This window comes from Coenobita brevimanus, chromosome 71 (genome assembly GCF_032717465.1).
Source record: "Coenobita brevimanus isolate Jiangsu-jjx chromosome 71, ASM3271746v2, whole genome shotgun sequence".
Classification (NCBI taxonomy): domain Eukaryota; kingdom Metazoa; phylum Arthropoda; class Malacostraca; order Decapoda; family Coenobitidae; genus Coenobita; species Coenobita brevimanus.
Window position 1 is genome coordinate 52,615,126 of NC_137024.1, and position 21,593 is coordinate 52,636,718.

Here is a 21,593-nt window from a genome sequence, read left to right on the forward strand (position 1 = left end):
TCTAATATGTATTACTGAATTTCTCCCCCATCTTCACATGTGCTATATTACCATCATAAAATACTTTAATGGCATCCAACAAAACTCTCCATCACCGAATATGCTCAAGTCCTTCCAAAAATCCTTAGTTTACCCTACTGAAAAAAAATATCCAAGTCTATTAATGCAACACAGAAAATATTCTAACAAATGTTATCATCAACATTCATATTAATCTTCAGATCTCCTTTCCCACCCCAGTATGAGGTAAGGTAGGGTCCAGGGAGCAAGAAAAAAGTTGACAGAGTGAGATATTAACCAGTCTGTCTAAATGAACAAGCCACACTCCCACTCACTCACCATTTAAGCCCCTGGAATCCTGGCTCTACCTGCCAGGTGAAAATAATTCTGCACACAGCTTTACTCTCATCTAACTGACAGTCAAACTGACAACTGTCAAATTAAAATGGGGTGCCAAACCCTGCTCACACATTCCTAAAAATCAGTTCACTCGATTGCTTGTCGGTTCCCCAGCCTTGTTTGATTCTATGACTCTCTTTCTCACATCTAATTTACCATTTATATATACTACATATCCATCTTCTTTTATGGCTACCATGTCTCCTATCTTCACATTTGTTCAAATATACTCTTTTTACCAATCTAATCACATCCATTTTTTTCTACATACCCATACCATCTAAGCACACACACTTCCATACTCAGCATCTTTGACAAATCAAATTATTCCTTAACCTATCCATTCATTGCTCTCCACAAACATTCCTCAACAGTCAAATCTCCATTGTTCTTATTCTTGACTTTTAATTTTCATGCCATTCCACAGACTCATACCCATAAAGTGGGCACTAAAACTTCTTATGCAAGCCTCTTGCAGCCACCATACTCAAATCTCCGTTTCTTAGCAAGGCCTTCATAGCACCAACCATTTTCCTTCCCAGTGCTGCTCTACCTTCCACTTCTTTTGCATATTACTTTTTTTCTTTATCCTTGTACCCATGAACTCTCTCACCAGTTCAAGTCTCTCTCATTTCACCTAACCATCACAATGAGAATCACCTTCTCTTGCAACAACCTTCACTTTACTCTTATCTACATTTACCTTCAAGGCACAGTGCTCACAGACATCTACAGGCTCTGCACCAGTCTACCAAGCTCTTGTCTGCTATTTGCTAGCAGCACTGCATCATTTGTATACATCAGATCTGAGATACCGGACTATACTCATTACCTACACTCTTTCCATTACTCATTTGTAAAATTATACCACTCTCATAACACCACCCATACATATAGTGAACAAAAATGGTGAGAAAAGTCAGATATATAAGTCATCTTATATCCTCATTACCCCTAAGAGAACGCTGGAGGTCTTGGGGCATGGGTGGGCCCACAGCTAGGCTACCTTTGTTCAAATTATTTAAGCTGTAACAGACCACGGGTCACCTCCTGCACTTGAACAATGATGCTTCAGTACATAGCTTCCTCCAGTGACAGCAATGCTGCTTTACTTAAAAAATGGATTCATCCTTGTTTCCTTTCCATTTAATTCTAAACCATCCAAGCTTCTCATTATATCTGTTGTTGCTGAGTAACCCTGGTCTGTCTGGTTGAGCAAACCCGTCAATCGCAGGCAAGCAGCTGTCTTAGTTGTTATGAGAAGATCGGCGACTGTGTTCCCGTGGTGACTTTGCGTGGTATCTTCGACTATCATATGGAGAATCATCTCTGAAAATAAATGATACAGTATAGTATTCATCAAACTGACTACATTCATGAAACATAAAGCAGCTGAAGGTAAGTGTAAGATGAAAGGTAAAAGAACAGGACTGGCAGAAATAAGCTAAAGACAACTACATTGCATACCAATAAGTCTAATTAGTGGATGAAAAATCAGATAAAAAATAAAACCACAAGCAAAAGACTGAAATGTAGAAATGTATTGTAGTTTGGTCAAAATTTATTTCCTTTTAAAATGCATAAACAGTTGGGATCCTTGATGATAGTGGCACTGAGGTGCTGTAACCATCATCAAGCAATGTAGGTACTTACAGACGGCAGAAAAGAACATACTGTATCTGCCGACCATTAGTCTGAGCTCTTGGATAGGATACATTACTGTCTGTCACCCCCCTCCAAAAAATAAGTAAAATAAAAAAATAAGCCTTCCATTAGATTGTGGAACTCCTCCTGTTCTCATGCAATTAACACATTCCAAGGCAGCACTTAGAATGTCATGTAATACCTCTATCTATGTGTGAGTTATGAAGAGCACACAGTGCTGTAGGGAAGAGAGATAATGATGAGCTCCTTCAATGGGAATCACAGTACCATCAAGTCCCTCCACGATTTTATTTACCTTATGAGAAAATCCAAATGTGAGGAGATTAGAAACTGTCTTCATTAAGCCCTTCAGTATCAAGGTGTCTTTTTTTACTATGTTCTTGCTTTGTCAGCATTAATGATTTCAGAGGTGGACTGAAATATGTGGTCTCACACATGTTAGTTATTATCTGCAAGAAAAACTGGGTGGTATAACAGAACAGGGAGGTAATCATATGCAATAACTACTGGATCATACAACTGTAAATACATCAGCACCTTCATCCTCAGTCCAAGGATGTATCTTTTATATTGTCCTTGCTGATGTCATATGATTTTACTCAGTTTAAGAGAAACTCTTTGGGCTGAAGGGAATTATGATCAATCTCCAATAAATCCTTTAGTCTGAAGGTATGCTCTACGTTCTATTGTATTTAGTGCCAGATGCTTATATTCAACTTAAGAGTGACCCACTGGGTTGAAGAAAGCTAAAGTTCTTGAACACATGCTCAAAAAATATACAGCTATAATGATTAATTATACCAACACCTTTTGATGTTGCAGTTAATTAACCACAATGACTACCAAAGATGAAGAAGGTGAATGTATGTGGTGGGTGAGGTAACATAAAGATACAATATATACTGTATACTGTTACGCCCTCATCCCATACTGCCACAGGCTCCAATAGCTGTAGTTCAGTATAGGAAGGATGTCGCCCAGTGAATTGTTCTTCATAGGATCAGCCTTTCAATGTACACAAGATCAACTCAGGCGTTGTAATAACACAGGCTTCTCACATTCGTAGTCTTTATTTTCCAAGTAATAACACTGTATGCTTGCCAATTAAACTTCACTGATTTCAAAAGTACTGGAGCTACACTGATTTCACATTGCCACAAGTAAAAACTAAACTGATACTCCTCTATTCCCCTCCTCATCCTTTTATAACCTTGCTTAACACTCTAATGTTCTAGGATGTACTCCTAGTAAAAACAGTTTTCTATGTCGAAGAATCCAAAATATTCCAGAGCTTTCTTACATTAAGTAGCACTCTACATGCTTTAGCATATAAACTGAAATTATATCTGAAACAATATAAAGAGGAAATGAATAAAATTAATGAATAACTTTAAAAAATGCCTCCCCTCACAACAACTACTATCATGCAACTACAACTAGCAACTTCTAATGCAAGAATCATCAGGAATTTTCCAGTACCACTCAGCTGGCACTCCTGCTTCTTAACACTGCCTCCTCCCTAGTCCATTTGTCATCCCAACAAAACTACACAATATTTACAAACAATCCTTAGTCCAAACTAAACATTTAATTATACACAAAATAGTCCTTCAACTTATCAGGTCAATTCCTATGCCGCATCTGACAACGTCCCTGCTCCTCCACACATTCCACTGTTCCTGGAATGACTTGGTCCTCTTCCTGATTCACTTTTTCCCTAGAGAAACTGTCACCATCCACTTGTGATTCAGCTCCTTGGTCCTCCTCAACATCATCAGCTGTGGGAGTGCATGGTTCCTCAAAGACGTCCCAGCTGTACTGCCCTGGCCCATGGTACTGCCACAGACAATTCACGTGTACCACCTTTGGGCGAGACTTCATGCCTCACAGCCTCCCCAGATCTAGTATGTTATGTCTGACAGGCGCTCCATGACAGTGTAAGGCCCATCCTATGGGCTCTGCAGCTTCGGTGACTGTCCCTTCTTCTGCTGAGGATTGTATAACCAAACTCTGTCACCATCCTTGAAGCTCACCTCACTTGCCTTAGCATCATACTTGAGCTTCATCACTTCACCTGAAAACTTCAGAGCTTCTCAAACTTGGTGATGTACCTCAGCCAGTCATTCCTGAAGATGATTCACATAGCTGGAGGTGTCTGTAGGCAGCTCTTCACCAGGTGGTCTTTCCATTAACTGATCAACTTGTAATCATAACTCGTGGCCCTGCATCAGTTTTGCAGGGGGGTAGCCGCTAAACCTGTGGAATGCTGACCGATATGCCATCAGCAACGCTGGTAATTTCTGGTCCCATTCCATCTGTCCCTCTACACAGTACTTAGCCAGTTCTTGTCCCAGGATCCAGTCGAATTTCTCCACCATTTCATCTGACTGTGGCCTTAGTGGAATCATCCTGGTGTTCTTGATCGCCAGTAACTTACAGCAATCGTGGAACACAGCGGACTCAAAGTTTCTACCTTGGTCTGAATGTAGCTTTTATGGCATCCCAAAACAACAGAAGAATTGGTCAACCAACACCTGAGCAACAGTTGCGACATCCTGACTGGGGATGGCATAAGCTTCTGGCCACTTTGTGAAGTAGTCCATGGCAACACATAAATACCCGTTTCCTCTTTCCGTGAGTGGCAGAGGTCCAGTAATGTCCACTGCGACATTTTCCACTGGTGCACCCACTTGGTACACCTGAAGAGGGGTGCAACCACGTTTCTTGGGTCGCTTCGTGGCACGGCATATATCACAGGCCCAACACCACTCTTTGACATCCTGACGCATGCCAGTCCAGCAAAACCTCTGTTGCAGCCAACTTAGAGTTTTCTTCACTCCCAGATGCCCACTAGTGATCTGGTTATAGACTCTTCTAAGATCTCCAACCTCATTTTCTTAGGAACCATCAATTGCCAATACTGTACTTGCTGACCGTCGGGTGCCTTCCACCGATGCTCCAGTAGTCCGTTGTTCAAACAAAGGTCACACTGACTCCAGTAGCTCTTAGTCACAAGCCTGAACCTGGGAACCTCTTCCCAAGAAGTTCGCACTGTAATCCACTGCAGCCACTCTAGCACTGGTTGTAAATCTGTATCCTCCATATGCATCCTCTTCGGGTCTTCTTCAGTTGACACTGGCCCTGTCACTGCAGTACAGCTGTAAGTCTTGCTAAGATCTTCTTTCCTACTACACTTCTTGCAAACTGGGTCACAAGGCCGACAAGTCAGGCTGTCAGCATTGCCAAGTATATGCCCAGGATGGTGCTGCACCTCATAGTTGTGTTGGTCCAGCTTCCCGGGCCAGCGTGCCAGTTGTCTTTCTGGATTCTTTAATGTCTTTAGCCACTTGAGTGCTGCATGGTTTGTCCTGATGATGAAGTGGGACCCATAAAAGTAGGAATGGGAAATGTCAGGGCTCTTCATCACGACCAAGAGCTCCTAACGGGTCAAGCAGTAGTTTCGTTCTGGTGGGCTGAGCTTCTTGCTGTAATACGTTACCACATACTCTGTCATCCTTCTTCTCCGACAGGACTCCATCAATGCCATGGTCAGTAGCGTTACAATCCAGGATGAATGGTTGACTCTGATCTGTGTACAGCAACACTAGAGTGCTTGCCAATGCATGTTTGAGTTCATCAAAGGCTTTCTACAGTCCACATAAACTTCTGCCTCTTTCCTAACACCTTGTGCAGAGGTGCAGCTATTGCTGCAAAGTTCTTGACACAATGCCAAGTAGTAGGTAAACAAACCCAGGAATCTCCACAGCTCCTTCATACAAGTTGGAACCAGCCCGTTTTTCACAGCTGCCACCTTCTCTGGTTCAGTACAGATGCTATCCTCAACTAAAATGTGACCCAGGTACTTCACTTCCTTCTGGAACGAGTAGCACTTCTCACGATTCAGCTTAAGGTGCATTACTTGGATCCTGTTGAATACTTCTGATGGCCTCTCCAGTTCCTGATCGAAAGTCTGTCCAAACACAATCACATCATCAAGACTGATGACAGCTGCCTTACAGTGCAGGCCTTCCAATACTCTGTCCCTGAGGTGCTCAAAAGTAGCTGGGGTGTTAAAAAGGCCAAAGACTGCCATCCCCCCCCCCCCCCCATATGAAAAGACTGTTTTCTCCTTGTCCTTTTTAGCAACCTTGACCTGGTGATATCCTGCTTTCATGTCTAGGGTGGAGAACCACTTGGCATCTGACAGAACATCCGGCGGTTCATCAGTTCTTGGCAAGGGGTACGCATCCTTCACTGTTACTTCAATTAGGGCTCGATAATCCACATTCATACAGCATCTCACTAAGCCATCCTTCTTCCTCACCAGAGCAACTGCTGATGTCCAAGGACTGCTGGGCTTTTCTATCACCTTTGACTTTGGAGATTCTCCATCGCCCTCTCCATTTCTTGTCGTTGAGCTGATGCCATCCTTCAAGCAGGCTGTTTAATTGGATGGTGATCCCCGGTGTTGATACAATGCTCTACCAGATCTGTGCATCCCAGGTCTAGGCCTCCTGTGGAAAAGACATCAGTGAACTTCACTAGCAGTTGCCTTAACTACAGCACTTGTGAGTCACCCAGGCACTGGCAACCTACCTGGAAAACAGGTCTTGTAAGTGGTCTGTCAGATTCCATCTTTGACTACATTCCTTTTACAGGCCTTCCACCAGTGACACTCAGGGTCCACTGCTTAGCAGTCCCACTATTTTTCCCTTATTAATCTTCTGTGTCTCATGGGAGGAATTGGCCATTACAACTGGAACTTCATTTGTGCCTGTTTCCACCAAAGTCCTCCCCACCATCACCCCAGCTTTCATCCTGCACCATCCATCAGGCTCCACCACCCCTAGGCAGCTGTCCAGCTGTCAAAAGAGCCACTCACCCTGCACTGGAGCAATAGTTCTGATCTTGGTGGTATCACTGTAGTGCGCAGCACCCTCACCTCACCACTGGAGCTGGTATGTCTCGCTGCTGACGGGAACTTACTTTCCTCAGACCTTGAGCTTCATGGAGCAGAAGCCCAGCTCACATCCCATGGACTTCAGACAGTCCAGACCAAGAAAGCAAGGATCCTCCATGTCGGCCATGTAGACTGGAAGTGTGGCCTCTTGCCCTTCCACTTCAATCCAGATATCCAAGGGTCCCCTCAGTTCTGCAGTGCCCAGTTATGCCAAAAAATTGTTGACTCAGACAGATACTGATGACGTAACATATCAGGCCTCACAAAAGTCTGGTCCGAGGCTGAATCAATCATCAGGGAACACCTCTTGCCGTCTATTCGTGCATCTACTTGCACAGTCAATCGAAGCTCTCTTGTATTTTCCCAGTGGTGGGGCTACTTGGGAATAACTGGCTAGTTGTTGTCCCTTAACAGTAGCCTTTACTAGTTTTCTGCTTCTTTCCTGTTTTCTGCAGCCTTCTTCTTGTCCCCTTCCTCCTTCACTGGACAATCACAACTGAAGTGTCCCACCTCACCTTAGATTTCCTTGCACTGTTCTGTCCTTGCTCCTCCTTCCATTTGCAACAACCCTTCTCCGTGTGTCCTGGCTTCCCACAGAAACTGCAACCTCCTCTGATCTTCTCCTGTTCCCTCTTCCACTTGTAACAGTCTTCTTTGTATGCAGCATGTGTTAGGAGTGTAATGCTGTATGGCAGTGAGACCTGGGCAGTGAAGGAGGAAGATATTCGCCAGCTCAGACGTACAGAAATGACAATGATTAGGTGGATGTGCAGTGCGTCCCTGCGTCCAAGGCCTGGAGGGGTTGGGTTTACAATGGAAGAGTTGAGAGGTAGGATGGGACTGGAGTGTATTGGTGTTGTGATGAGGAAAGGTAGATTGAGGTGGTTTGGACATGTGGAGAGGATGGGGGATGATAATTGGGTGAGGAAGGTGAGAAGTGTTAATATTGGGGGTGGGGTTATGAGGGGTAGACCGAGAAAGACATGGGACGAGGTCATTAAGTGTGACCTTAGGGTTAAGAGACTGAACAGGGAGGCTGCAATGGATCATGGAGTGTGGAGAGCCACCATTAGGTGACCAAGGCCGACACATGCAAGCATGTTGGAGCCTTTAAAAACGAAACGAAAACAAAACGAAACGAGTCCGGTAACCAGAACAACGACCTTGAGGAAGGCTAGCTCAGGCACCTGCTGGCCTCACCACCGTTCCACACTACTGCCTTACACACACACACACACACACATGGAGATGTATGTTTGGCTTGCATTGTCGCTCGATTCTAGCACCGCTGTGCCATTAGAAGTCTGGGTATTAAAACAACTACACATACTACTACTGCTACTACTACAACTACCACAACTACAACTACTATTACTACTACAACTATCACTACTACAAATACTACTACTACTACACCCCTACTAGAACTACTACTACTACCACTACTACTGTAACTACTACCACTACTACTACTACATAAAACCTAAAAAAAAGATATTGTGAACAAAATAGTTATTCACACACAGTCCATAATCGAAAATATTTTCCACTGTAACAGAATTTTTTTCCTGTGATTTGTACTTTTTCATCATAATAAATATACATACACAAAAACTTTGAGTAAAAAATAAGGCACTGATTTCATCACAAAACAAACTTTCTGCTTCCATTATTCACATAAATAGACACAGTGGTGGAGCTAGGCTTGCTTCACTGCATTTCCTCCTCCCTTTCTCCACTCCCTACCTCCTCTTCCATCTCCTCATCCATGCCAATACCCCCTCTCCAGGATTGTCAATATCCTCTGAACCATTCCCATCATCAGAAATAGCAGATGAACGATGGGCGCACAGTGGAGGACTCACGTGATCCACCCTCCTAATGCAACACAAATATCGACACTCAACATGGCGGTTGCTTTCCTCAGAGGAAGAGTCACTTTCTCCACTCACAATTGGCGACAATGTCACCTCGAGTTCTCTCCCAATTGGCGACAATGTCACCTCGAGTTCTCTCCCTATCGCACTATCACTAAAGCCTTTTTTTTTTGGCCTTTGGACTTCATTGGTGTTGAAGCTGGCAACTGTGGGTGCTCAGCCAAGGATCCATTATGGAGGTAAGCAGGTAACTGAAGTGTGTCAAACAATGCCGCGAAACACTAGATCATGTATACGTGATGACCCGGACATCCCCGTAAATGTCATCCAGACGCGATGGGGAAGGTTATCAATGCTGCAATTATACTAATGGAATGCTACCTAGCATACTACATTCACAACTCTGTTATCTTTCTCTGAATAAAAGTCATTCTTAAAATGATAGTCAATAATGGGGAAGGACTGTAAATAACGAAGATGGGGTGAGGTGTTGACCCTATACATTATTTCCACTAGTTCAATGGTTTCTAACGTGCAAAATTTCCAATATGCAGAGCATTTGGTTGAACATATTCTCGCATATTGGCAGACCCCACTGTATACCTATGCAAAGCTGTCTCATGCAGTAAACCAATGTATCCTTGTGGTGGACAGCACTGCACTGCATAAAGAGGCAAGGAAGAGTGTGGAGGTTTAGCTCCTGGATGGATGTCACATTTGTGTCACTCCATCCAGTTAGCAGGAGCACCATAGTAGGCTCCATGTCACCCAGTTATCAAGATATCTGGTTACTCCACAGCACTGTACATGGCTCCCTGGGTTACAGGAAACCATTAGGTTTGTCACTCAGTGTTAGAGCCACCCAAAATGGAAAAAATTTAATAAAACATTACAGGAAGGATGGGAGAAATAGGAAGAGATGAGAGCAGACACAGAATCCATCCATCATCCAATCCTATGTTGCCCCATAAGGAACGTTGGAGCCCGGGGCTAGGCAAGTTGGTCCTGACATTTAAGATAAGAGTGACCAGCCTCACTCATCCCTGAGTGGCATTACCTGCACAATAAACCCCAACCACCCCTTGGATACCCTTGGATACAAACCTTTACCGGCTCAATCCGATTGGAGCACCACAATTACCCACTAAACCACCAGATGCCAAATTGTGGTTATATGGTTACCACCCAGCATAATAAATGGTTTCCTGGTGTACAGAAAATGTTGATAAAAGTGAAGGAAGAAACGGGCAGCACTATGCCAAGCGAGGAGATGATAGTTGAGAAAACCAACATGTGTGCTTGGCACCAAATAGGGCTCCACATCACCCTATTATTTGGTTATCTACAGTAGTTATTGCCCAGCATTATAATTGGCTTCCTGGGTTACAGGAAACCACTAGATTTGTCACTCAATGTAGAGCCACCCAACTGGAAAGAAATGTAATAGGGCATGGCAATAGGATGAGAGGAGGGCAGACTCAGAAAAAATGATAAAGATGAAGGAAGAAATAGGTAGCACTATAACAACTGAGTGGATGTTGGTTCACAAAACCAACAAGTGCACTTGTTGTCTACTACTGGGGAAGGAGTGTATACCACCTGAAAATGGGGGTCTTCCAAGTACAAGGAAGGTTCATCTATATAAAAAAAAAAAAAAAAAAAAAAAAAAAAAAAAAAAAAAAAAAAAAAAAACCCCCCCGGGGGGGGGGGGGGGGAGGAATGAAGAAATGGGCTGGATAAGCTGGAATTGTGATGAGAGTTAGTTTTCTTGAACAAGAACACGATAAGCTTACACTGCATACATTATTTATTTACCTGGCACCTTACAACACAGGTGAAAAATGTTGGGATGGCACCAAGCTTCCAAACAAAACAAGAAATTTTTTAGTCTAACATACAGACACATATAAATATACATTCAAAGAAGAAACACATGCTAAGATTGGAAGATGAAAGTATAAAGCATGGCTGGAATTAAAAACATTATGGAAACAAAATATGGTACAGTTTGAGTAAATAATGCAGTTGCTGCTATGCAATCTCAAGGAAACAATATTGGTAGATGGTGCTACCTTTGTATACCATTCAAGATTTAGACAGAAGGGGCTTCCTCTGGACAGTAAAATGCAATGAAAACTCTCACTTTTGCCAAAGCCTTAAGAGCAATTAGTACAATATTCTCTGATGCACAAAAGAGTCACCAGTTACTCAATCTCTCTGCCAATGGCAGGAATGAGATATGATCTGGCATCTCTGCGCATAGTGGTGACTGCAAGCTGGTTTAAGCTACCTTCCTAAGGGTGCTGAACACTTATAATAAAAGTACGAACATCTCCGCACCATTCAATATGATATATCACAATCAAGGATTTGCCACACAATAACTGGAGTACCCATTATTATATCACAGACTTCAGCAGCAACTGTTCATTATATTAATGTCTACTATACAATATTATAAAAATAATGGACATTTCTGACAATCTTACCTTGGAGGTGAATTTGTGCGGTAATCTCTGTTTTCCTTCCTGTCTCTGCTACGGTTCTGGTTAGTCTTGCGGTCCTTATCCTTGTTTCGGTCTTTGTCATACTTATCTCCCATGTCATAATCAAGAGCGCGATCATCATCATCCCAGTCATGATTACGACTCCGATCCATATCATTACCCAAGTAATCCTGATCTTGGTCACGTTCAGGACTCGTGCCTTGATTAACATTACTCCTGTCGTGATCACGATCAGAACTTTGATCATGGTAGCGGCGCCGATCATGATCGCGGTTACGATCACGATCGCGGCTACGATCACGATCTCGACTACGTCCACGGTCTCTGTTTCTGTCATAAACACGACTTCTGTCACGATCTCGACCACGGCTGTAGTCCTGATTTCTCCTGTCTTCACGACCTCTGTCATATCCACGTCTCCCACCACGTCCACGATCCCTTGGCCTGCCAAAGTCTCCTCGCTCCTAGTGTGAAAAAAAAAAAAAAAACAAATAAGACAAAATTAATCATAATGTATTGAAAATTATCTTTTATCATTAATCAAATTATGCAATAAAACTGCAGTAGTACAGTGGATGGCCAATGTAACAAATCTGTATTGAAAATTATCTATTATCATTAATCCCTCCATGGCGGGCAAAAGTTACGTAGTGTAACTCACAGGTGGGCACATTTTGAGGAAAATAAAAGTATCTCAAAATCATGTTAACCTCATAAAAATATTATGTTATAAAAAAGAAAGAAATGCACGTACTCACTCTCATGTAGCAGCAAGTGGTGCGGGAGAGACTGTGGCCTTGAGAACCTCAGTGTTGCCATACAGCAGGCAAAAAGGTTACGCATCGTAACTCACAGGTGGGAATATTTCAATGAAAATAAATGATCTCGAAAATCTTTTTAACCGGTTTCATTTCACTTCATTTCGTTTTTGAAGGCTCCAACATGCTTTGCATGCATTGGCCTTGGTCACCTGATGGTGACTCTCCATGCTGCTCAATCTAAGGCAGCCTCACTGTTCAGTCCCTTAACTGTGAGGTCACACTTAATGACCTCTTCTCACATCTTTTTCGGTCTACCCCTCGCAACCACACTCCCAATATTAACGCTTCTCACTTTCTGCACCCAATTATCATCCCCCATCCTCTTCACATGCCCAAACCACCTCAATCGACCTCTCCTCATCACACCACCAACGGTGCGTAAGAATATCGAATCGGAACGAGATTATTGAAACAGAGCGAGATTTCCAAATTGGAACTTGAAATTTCCAAATCGGAGCTAGACTTTGAAACGGGTGGGGCTGTAACTACATGTATTTAGGTCTTATGTGTTTTTAACTTGTTTATGAGTGTACTTGTTTGCAGTGGGATTCATTTCCCGTTACTTATTGTCACGGAGCTGTAACAGGCTGACCAAATTTAGCCTTTTGATGCTAAATTTATCCATTTTTGGTTGATTTTCCTGTATTTAGCCTTAAATTTAGCCTTTTGGAAATTTTAGCCGTTTTTTAAACTGTATTCAGAGAATATTGGCATTTTCTAGACTTATTTTTAAAAATAATTATGCACATGACTAGGTCAGAAGGTGAAAAACACAAGGTCAGAGTAAGGAAGTGATTTCACACTCAGGTGTGAAAAGCCTGAGATTCCCCAGAGGGCTTAACCCTAATCCTTCATTGACCTCTAATCCCTAAATCACCTGCCATCTCCTGGGAGTATGCTTAATGCTTCTAACCTGTCACAGAACTTGGGATACAATGGGTTACAGGGTCATGACCATGGGTGACAGAATAATAATAATAATAATAATAATAATCATAATAATATAAAAGTAGATAAGAACTGACAGGTGTTTGTATAACGAAACCGAGTAGACTAAAAAGGTGGGAGAAATCACCAAATAAGCAACTGCAGTGCTGAAATGTTGCCAGATATGATCACATGGAAAAGAAGAAAGAAGAAAAATGACTGAAATTAGGATTTATTACAATTTAATGTACATTATTGGGTGCGTGTTGTATATATATCTCCAAATCTCACTGATTAGTGCTCACTGATGAAAAACTCCAAATTTCAAACTTACCTATATCCCAGACTCTGTGATTGAAAATAAAAGACCAAACATGTGAAGAAATGACTAAAATCTGACCACTTAAAGTCATTACATGATAAGAAGGATATCTGAGAGATATTTCACGACAAAAGACAAACAACAAATGGCGCTAGTAGCTCCGATTCAGAAATCTCGCTCTGATTTGGAAATCTTGCTCCAATTCGGAATTCTTACATACCCCACCACCAATGCACTCCAGTCCCATCCTACCACTCAACTCTTCCATCATAAACCCAGCTCCCCAGACCCAGCATGCAGAGATGCACTGCACATCCAAATTACCACTGTCATTTCTGTATGTCTGAGCCTGCGAATATCCTCTTCCTTTACTGCCCAGGTCTCACTACCATACAATATTACACTCCTAACACATGCTGCATACAATGATCCCTTAGCACGTAGGGGAAGCTCTCTCAATATCAGGAGAGGCAACAGCTCCTTGAATTTCTTCCAACCACTTCTTACCCTAGCCATAGAGCTAGCTCCAGCCCCACCTCCAGCACATAACATGTCTCCCAAATAAAAAAACTCTTCCACACACTCAAGAGACTCACCAGCAAGTTCAATCCTTTCACACCTGACAATCTCCACCTGCTCTCCCCGACACACCGCACACATAAAATCAGCATTATCTCATAGTCTACTTCTAATACCACAACATCTCTCATGCACCCACTTATCACAAACACTGCACAAGATGGAGTTACTTCCCACATCCTTTTGGCAAATTGAACATGGCCACTCTCCCTCTTTTTGGAAAATACTGCTACCAACCCTAGATAGCATCGCTTTTCTTTTATCTGTATTTATTCTTAAGCCCTTGTGCCCCATACCATCTCTCCACTTCCTAAATCTTTCCTCTGCCTCCCGTTCATTCTCTGCAATCAACCTAAATCTTTCCTCTGCCCCCCTTTCATTCTCTGCAATCAAAACCAAATCATCAGCATACATCATCTCCCAGGGGAGTTCATTTCTGAAGTCACGTGGCTTCAAGTGCCAAGATAAACAAGGGACTCAAAACTGACCCCTGATGCACACCAGCATTCAAAACTCATCACTCAAATCTCCATTCACGCTTATCTGGGTGCGAGCAGCCGAATACATGGCCATAACCACCCTAACCAGCCACTTCTTGATCCCATGCTTTCTCATTGCCCACTTCACCCTCTCTAGGGACTTTGTCAAAAGCTTTCTCCAAATCAACAAAAACAAAGTAGAATTCCCTTTTCTTCCACACATATTTTTCCTGAAGCTGTAGAACAATGAATATGGTATCAGTGGTCCCCATGCTTGGCATAAACCCAAACTGCATCTCATCAATATTCACTCTTTCTCTAATCATACGTTCTAGAACTCTCTCCATTATCTTCATTATCTTGTCTAAAAGCTTTATACCTCTATAATTTCCTCTTTCCAGGGCATCACCCTTCCCCTTGTACATATTTACAATTACACTCTTCAGCCAATCATCTGGGACAACACATATATAATCATATTTATCAGGTCAGTGACTAACCTCACTCCTGTATCTCCTGAGGCCTTCAACATTTCAGCAGCTGACCCAGACACACCTGCTGCCTTTCCCACATGCATCCTGCCTATTGCCTCACAGTAACAGCACCAATCAAAGGCCAAGGGCCAAATACTGGATCTGCTGGCTACAAACCTTCCCTGTCCCAGTCAAACTCCTCATTCAACAACCGGCTATAATGCTCTCTCCGTGCATCTTTAATATCCCCACTGTTCACCACTACACTTCCTTCATCATTCTTCACAATGCTCACCTATAATATCCTGATTCTCTCTCTTCACCTGATTTGCCACCTTATATATCATATTCTGCCTTTCCACACGATTTAAGTTATCAAGTAAAAGTCTCTGTGACTCAGGTTTTGCCCTGAAAATCTCTTTTCTAGCCCTACGCTTGGCAGCCAAGTATCCCTCTTAGTTACCACCCTTCTTCCATTCCTGGAAAGCCTTTCTTCTCCTTAACTGCAGCTCCTACACCCTCATCCCACCACCAAATTGCTTTAAGTCTTGGTGGGTCTCTTGTCCAACTGCATACTGCATCAGTAACTCTCAAGAGGTTGTTCTTGAGGGCTCTGTACTGTTCATTTACGCCTCTGTCAACGGCTCCCTGTTCAGCCACCACTATCCTCATCTCGCTATAGAGAGCATCTCTTACTGCTTGATTTTACAGCTTCCATATTTTTCTCCTAGGTACGTAAATCCTCTTTTTCAGCACTCATTCTTTAAGCACCATGTCACATATCAATAACTGGTATATTATAAAAAAGAAAAAATGTATGTACTCACTCTCATATAGCAATGCATGGTGCAGAAGAATGGCCTTGGGCACCCTGGTGTTGCCATACAGCCTCTTTACATATACAGTCTATCTATCTATTGCCAGACGCCTCAATCCCGTTCAGGGTGGCCACAAACAAATCGCCTCCACGTCGCCCTGTCCCCCGCCATTTCACTGCCCTGCTCCCAACTCACACCCTCCTCTCTCATATACCTCTCCACCCCATCCCTTCATCTCATCCTCAGCCTCCCCCTCCCTCTCCCTCCCTCCACCTCACTCACATACACTCTCTTCGTCAGTCTTTCACCCTCCATCCTCTCCACATGGCCAAACCACCTCAGTGTATTCCTCCTAACGCTTCTTATCACATCCACATCCACACCACAATGCTCCTTTATATCCTCATTTGTCAGCCTGTCTCTCCATGTGACTCCACAGGCTCCTCTTAAATAACTTATTTCCACTGCCCTCACTCTTGTGTCCTTCCAACAACGTCCAAGCTTCACTTCCATAAGTTAGAGTTGGTATCACAATACTGTCATGTAGTAACTTTTTCACTTCCATGCTCACTTCCCTGTTTCTTATCACTGCTTTCAAGGAACCAGCAACCTTTTGTCCCTGCTGTACTCTTTAAAGCACCTCACCCTCCAAACCTCCATCCTTACTCATCACACTACCCAAGTACTTAAACGTACTCACATTTTCCAATTCCCCACCATCCAACCTCGCTGTACATTCACTGACTTCACATCTCTCAAAGACCATCACCCTACTCTTCCCTACATTCACCTTTAGATTCTATTTCTTACACACACTCCCAAACTCATCCACCAGGCCCTGCAGCTCCCCTTCGTCTTCATTCAACAACACAGTATCATCTGCAAACAACAGCACCGGGAGTTTCCAAACACTACCCTCTCTCACCAGGGCCACTCCAACATCCACTATCCTACCTTGTACCTCTTTTATTACCCCATCCATGTACAGAGTGAATAACCATGGAGACAGGACACATCCCTGTTTAAACCCAACCTTCAAAGAGAAAAATTCACTCAGTTCACCATCCACATGCACTGCAGCCTTAGCACCATCATACATACTCTTCACAGCATTCAACAACTTCTCGTCTACTCCATATATTCTTAATACTTTCCACAATCCTTGTCTATCCACCCTGTCATATGCTTTCTCCAAATCCATGAAAGCCGCATACAACTTCTTTCCCTTCTCTAGAAACTTTTCCACTAAAGATCTAAGAATGAACATCTGATCTACACAACCTCTTCCCTTCCTAAAGCCTCCCTGTTCTTCTCCAACTAATTCCTCTGTTCTTTCTCTAACTCTGTCAATAAATATCCTACCATACACTTTTCCTAGTATACTAAGAAGACAAATGCCCCTATGATTACCAAACACTTCTTTTTCCCCTTTTCCTTTGAACAAGGGAATAATTATACCTGACTTACAATCCTCCGGGACTCTACCTTCCTCCCAGGCCAATCTGCACATCTTCCACATCCATTCTACTACTATCTCTCCTCCATGCTTCGGCATTTCACCACACATATACAGTAATCCCTCAATTATCCGGATGCTCCGTATCCGGTCATGCTCCGTATACGGACGTTAGGCCTTGGCTCTAATAGGTCAGTATCTGGATTTATTTTTCCATAACTGGACATAAAAGCTCTGTCATCGGCAACCAGCTAGCCTACAAAGTAAAAAAAAGTCCATTGAGTGGCTTGCTGGCCTCTCTGTTCACACGCAGGTAATAGACCATAACCCACAAGCTGAGCTAAAATGGCTGTCCAGGTCCCTACTGAATTGTGAAAGTTGTCTGGCCTCCTGGATCACTCATAACATACCGCCAGCACGTGAGTAATACCAACTGCAACCCACAAGCTGACTGCAAATGCCTGTACATCTCCCCAATGAATGGCCAAAGTTGTCTGGCAGCCAGGATCATTGGTAACGTACTGCTAGCACAACATTAATACCGACTGCAATCCACAAGCTCACTGAAAACTCCCGCCTGCCTCCTCACTGAATGGTCAAAGTCCTCTGGCCAGCCTCACTTCTCCCCCCCCCCATCCCTCCTCCATCCTCTCCCATGCTCCCTGATGCCAGGGGCCAGGCTTATCTCCCTCCCCTCCCTGTTCCTCATTCCTACCCCACCATCGTGCTGACTACCATCCACTGTTGAGTTTTAAAAGTTTTTGGTGATTTATTTGAATACTATTGGTTGTACCAAAATTCCAAAGGCACCACAAGAAAGCTCATGAAATTCTGCATCTAGATATATGTTTAGCTCCTGCACAGTGTGGGCAAAATATTGTGCTAGGATGTTGGGAAGTTATCTGAAGGTATTTGTTCCACTAGAACAACTTACTTTCACTGCATTTCTGTACTTTTACTCATCAGTTTTTATTAGCTTATCTTACAGTATAAACACCAGTAAAGATGATGGTATACAATTTATATCAACAAAACCAATATCCCGGGGCACAGTGGCCATGAAATTTTAATTTTTGCGATGCTGAAGCAGCTATAACTCGGTGTCCAAGAAACTTAACTGTTCTTGCAACTGTACTGATTTTTTTGTGTGGATTTTTGTTGTTTATGTATTGTTTTCTTAGTGTCTAACAATACACTGGATATACCGATGTTTGTTTTGATGTCTAAATACAGCTGAAAGACCAGAGAACACTGCCAAAATTAGGAAGGGTACTGTAGAAATACTGTAGTATTTTTTTTTTTTTTTTTGATGCATTGTTTTTTTTAGTGTTTAGCATTATTTTGGATATTCTTACGTGTCTAAATATGGCAAAAAGATCTGAGAACACTGCCAAAATTGGGAGGGGTACTGTGTATATAAGTAGGTATTTAGTGTGTTTTTTGTTGTTTATGCAGTACAGTATTTCCTTAGTGTTTAGGATTATATTGCATATTGCAGTGAGTTTTGATGTCTAAAACGAGCCAAAGGAATGCAGAACACTGCCAAAATTAGGAGGCGTACTGTACATATTGGTAGGGTTGTGCATATTTTGTTGTTGTTGTTGTTTATGCATTGTTTTCTTAGTGCTTTGGATTATATTGCATATTCCAATGTGCGTTTTGATGTCTGAAAAGAACTGAAAGACCACAGAACACTGCAAAAATTACGAGGGGGTACTGCGCAGATTGGTTGTGTTTTTTGTTTTTTTGTTGTTTATGCATTGTTTTCTTAGTGTTTAGGATTATACTGCATATTGCAATGTGTGTTTTGATGTCTAAAAACAGCCATAAGACCACAGAACACTGCCAAAACTAGGAGGGGTATTGTACATATAGGTTGGGTATAGGAACAGTAGAGGATACTGCTCTGTATCCGGACATTGCCTGTACGCAAATATGTTTTTGGCTCTATTATGTCAGATAATCGAGGGATTACTGTATTACGGTGTGTTTTAAAAGAGAAAAAAATGCATTTACTCACTCTCATCTAGCAGTGCATGGGGCATGAGAGTGGCTGGGAGCATCCCAATGTTGTCCTACAGCCTAAAACTCTACTCATTATACAAAAAAAAAAATGCGGGAAACACGAAAACATAACATTACATGAGCTGCCCTTCCCAACACACTTGTAATACTACATGAGCCAACGCAGAAGGGTTAATCAAATATGCAATAAAACTGCAGTAGTACAATGGATGACCAATTTAACAAATTTCATTTTAACAGAAGTGCAAGCTAGCAGACGACAGCATGCTAGACTTCAAACAAGATCATAATTTTGGAAAATGACTGAAATTAATGGAATCAATTCAAATCCTTACATTCGCAAAATTAAACATACCGCAAATATGTCTTCTGCATCAAAGAGCTTTTTTTTTTATAATAACAGAAGAGGAAGGGAAAAAAAAAAAAAAAAATCCATACACCAGATTACTGATGTCCTCTGTTCATAAAATATCTGTAACAGTTAGACTTGAACAGCTGCAGGTTGAAGTTTGGAGGGAAACAACTCTGGGGAAGCAAGTTCCAAAGAGATGCAGTACAGGGAATGAAAGAATTCTGATAGGCATAAGTTTTGCAATATGGCTGAGTGACATTCCAGTCATGAGCGCTACCAGATGCCCGTGTAGCACGAGGGAAGCCATGGAGAGGTGGCACCATGGATGCAACTTCATCTGAGCATTTGCCAAAAAAATATCTGTAAAATAATGCAAGGGAGGCAACATTCGTTCTTACTTGCAGGAGAGGCAGTTTATTTGTAATGGCAGGGTTGTTAATAATTGTAACAGCCCTGTTCTGAATTTTGTCTAGTTGTTTTAATGCAACCTCTCCACATCCATTCCACAAGGGTGCGCAATATTCAAGCTGTGAGCGCACATGACTTATAATTTACAGCTAACTGCTCATCAGTGAAGAAGTTACAGACTCTGTATGTTAATCCAAGTTTCTTTAAGGCGGTTTTAGCAAGTGATCTAACATGAGAGGTCCAGCTGAGGCCATTGTTAAGTGAGACACTAAGAATTTCAATACTTTTGGAGATGGGAATATTAGCAGTACTTAAGGCAATATACGAATCTGGCAATATCTGTCTATTAGTAAATTGTATATATTTAGTTTTACTAGCATTAAATGAGACAAGGTTGTTTTGTCCCCATTCACTGATCATAGATAGGTCTTGATTTATGGAGATGGTTGTACTGAGTTGAAAGGTAGAGATATTAGACTTTGTAACTGGGTGTCTGAGTGTGAATGAACTATGTAGTTTTGAGTCATCTAAATATGAGTGGATGGGATTGTGGATGACAGATGAGATCATTAATATGAACCTGGAACAGGGTTGGGGCCAGAACTGATCCCTGCAGCACGCCGGCATTAATTGAGTGGAAATTGGAATATACATCATCTACTTTTACTTTTACTTTCCTGTCACTGAGATATGAGGAGATCAAAGGAAGAAAAGACGTTAGTCCATAACAAGGGAGTTTGGACAGCAGGGAACGGTGCCATACTCTATCGAAGCTTTAAAAATATCAAGGGCTACTGCATGAGTTTCTCCATGTAGGTCAATTGATTGATGGATGGTATGAGTTAGAAGATTGGGTATGTCAATGGTGGATCCTTTGTGGTGAAAACCATATTGTCTATCACCAATTATGTTGTTGGATTCAAGATGTTTAACAATGTGCTTATTAATTAAAGTTTCAAATACCTTACCAAGAGAAGATGTGACTGCTATTGGTCTGTAATCAGAGGGGTCAGAGGAACTTCCTTTCTTCGAAGTTGGGTGGATATTGGCTTCTTGCCATGAATTTGGGAATGAAGAACATATGCATAGTCTAAATAACTTAGCTAGAACAGAGGCAAGTTCAGGGGAACATTTTTTCAAAACAACTGGCAGAATTCCATCTGGGCCTGGAGCTTTGTTGGTGGGTAAATTGTCTAGGATGGATTTTACGTATCTTGTCTGTATTTTAAATGGAACAATTTCAGGAGAGTCAAGTTCTAGTACCGGGACATTCTGGCTGGTATCATCTATGGTAGAGTTTCTGGCAAAGGTACTGGCAAAAATATCTGCTTTCGCACGTGGGTCATTTGTAATGTTCCCATCTGAAGATTTTACTGGGGGAATGGATGATGATTTGTTAAAGTTATTATTGAAAGAATTAAGAGTTGACCAAAATATTCTATTGTCATTAGGGCTGTTAAGTAATTTTGATGCTTGCTTTTGAAAGTTTGATTTACCTAGATTTATTACAGCTTTTGCATGATTT

General features: G+C 42.2%; 1 protein-coding gene across 2 annotated transcripts in view; it reads right to left on the reverse strand.

Moving 5' to 3' along the window:
* Positions 1-980: 980 nt before the first annotated feature.
* The window catches only part of LOC145406640 (uncharacterized), a 102,070-nt gene continuing 81,457 nt past the window's right edge, over positions 981-21,593 (reverse strand). For both annotated transcript variants that reach the window (XM_080277719.1, XM_080277718.1), the window contains exons 6-7: positions 11,391-11,872; positions 981-1,728 (exon numbers count right to left, since the gene is read on the reverse strand). In XM_080277719.1, the coding sequence (XP_080133845.1) occupies positions 1,647-1,728; positions 11,391-11,872 (564 nt within the window). In that variant the 3' untranslated portion in view covers positions 981-1,646. The remainder of the gene's footprint in view (positions 1,729-11,390; positions 11,873-21,593) is intronic.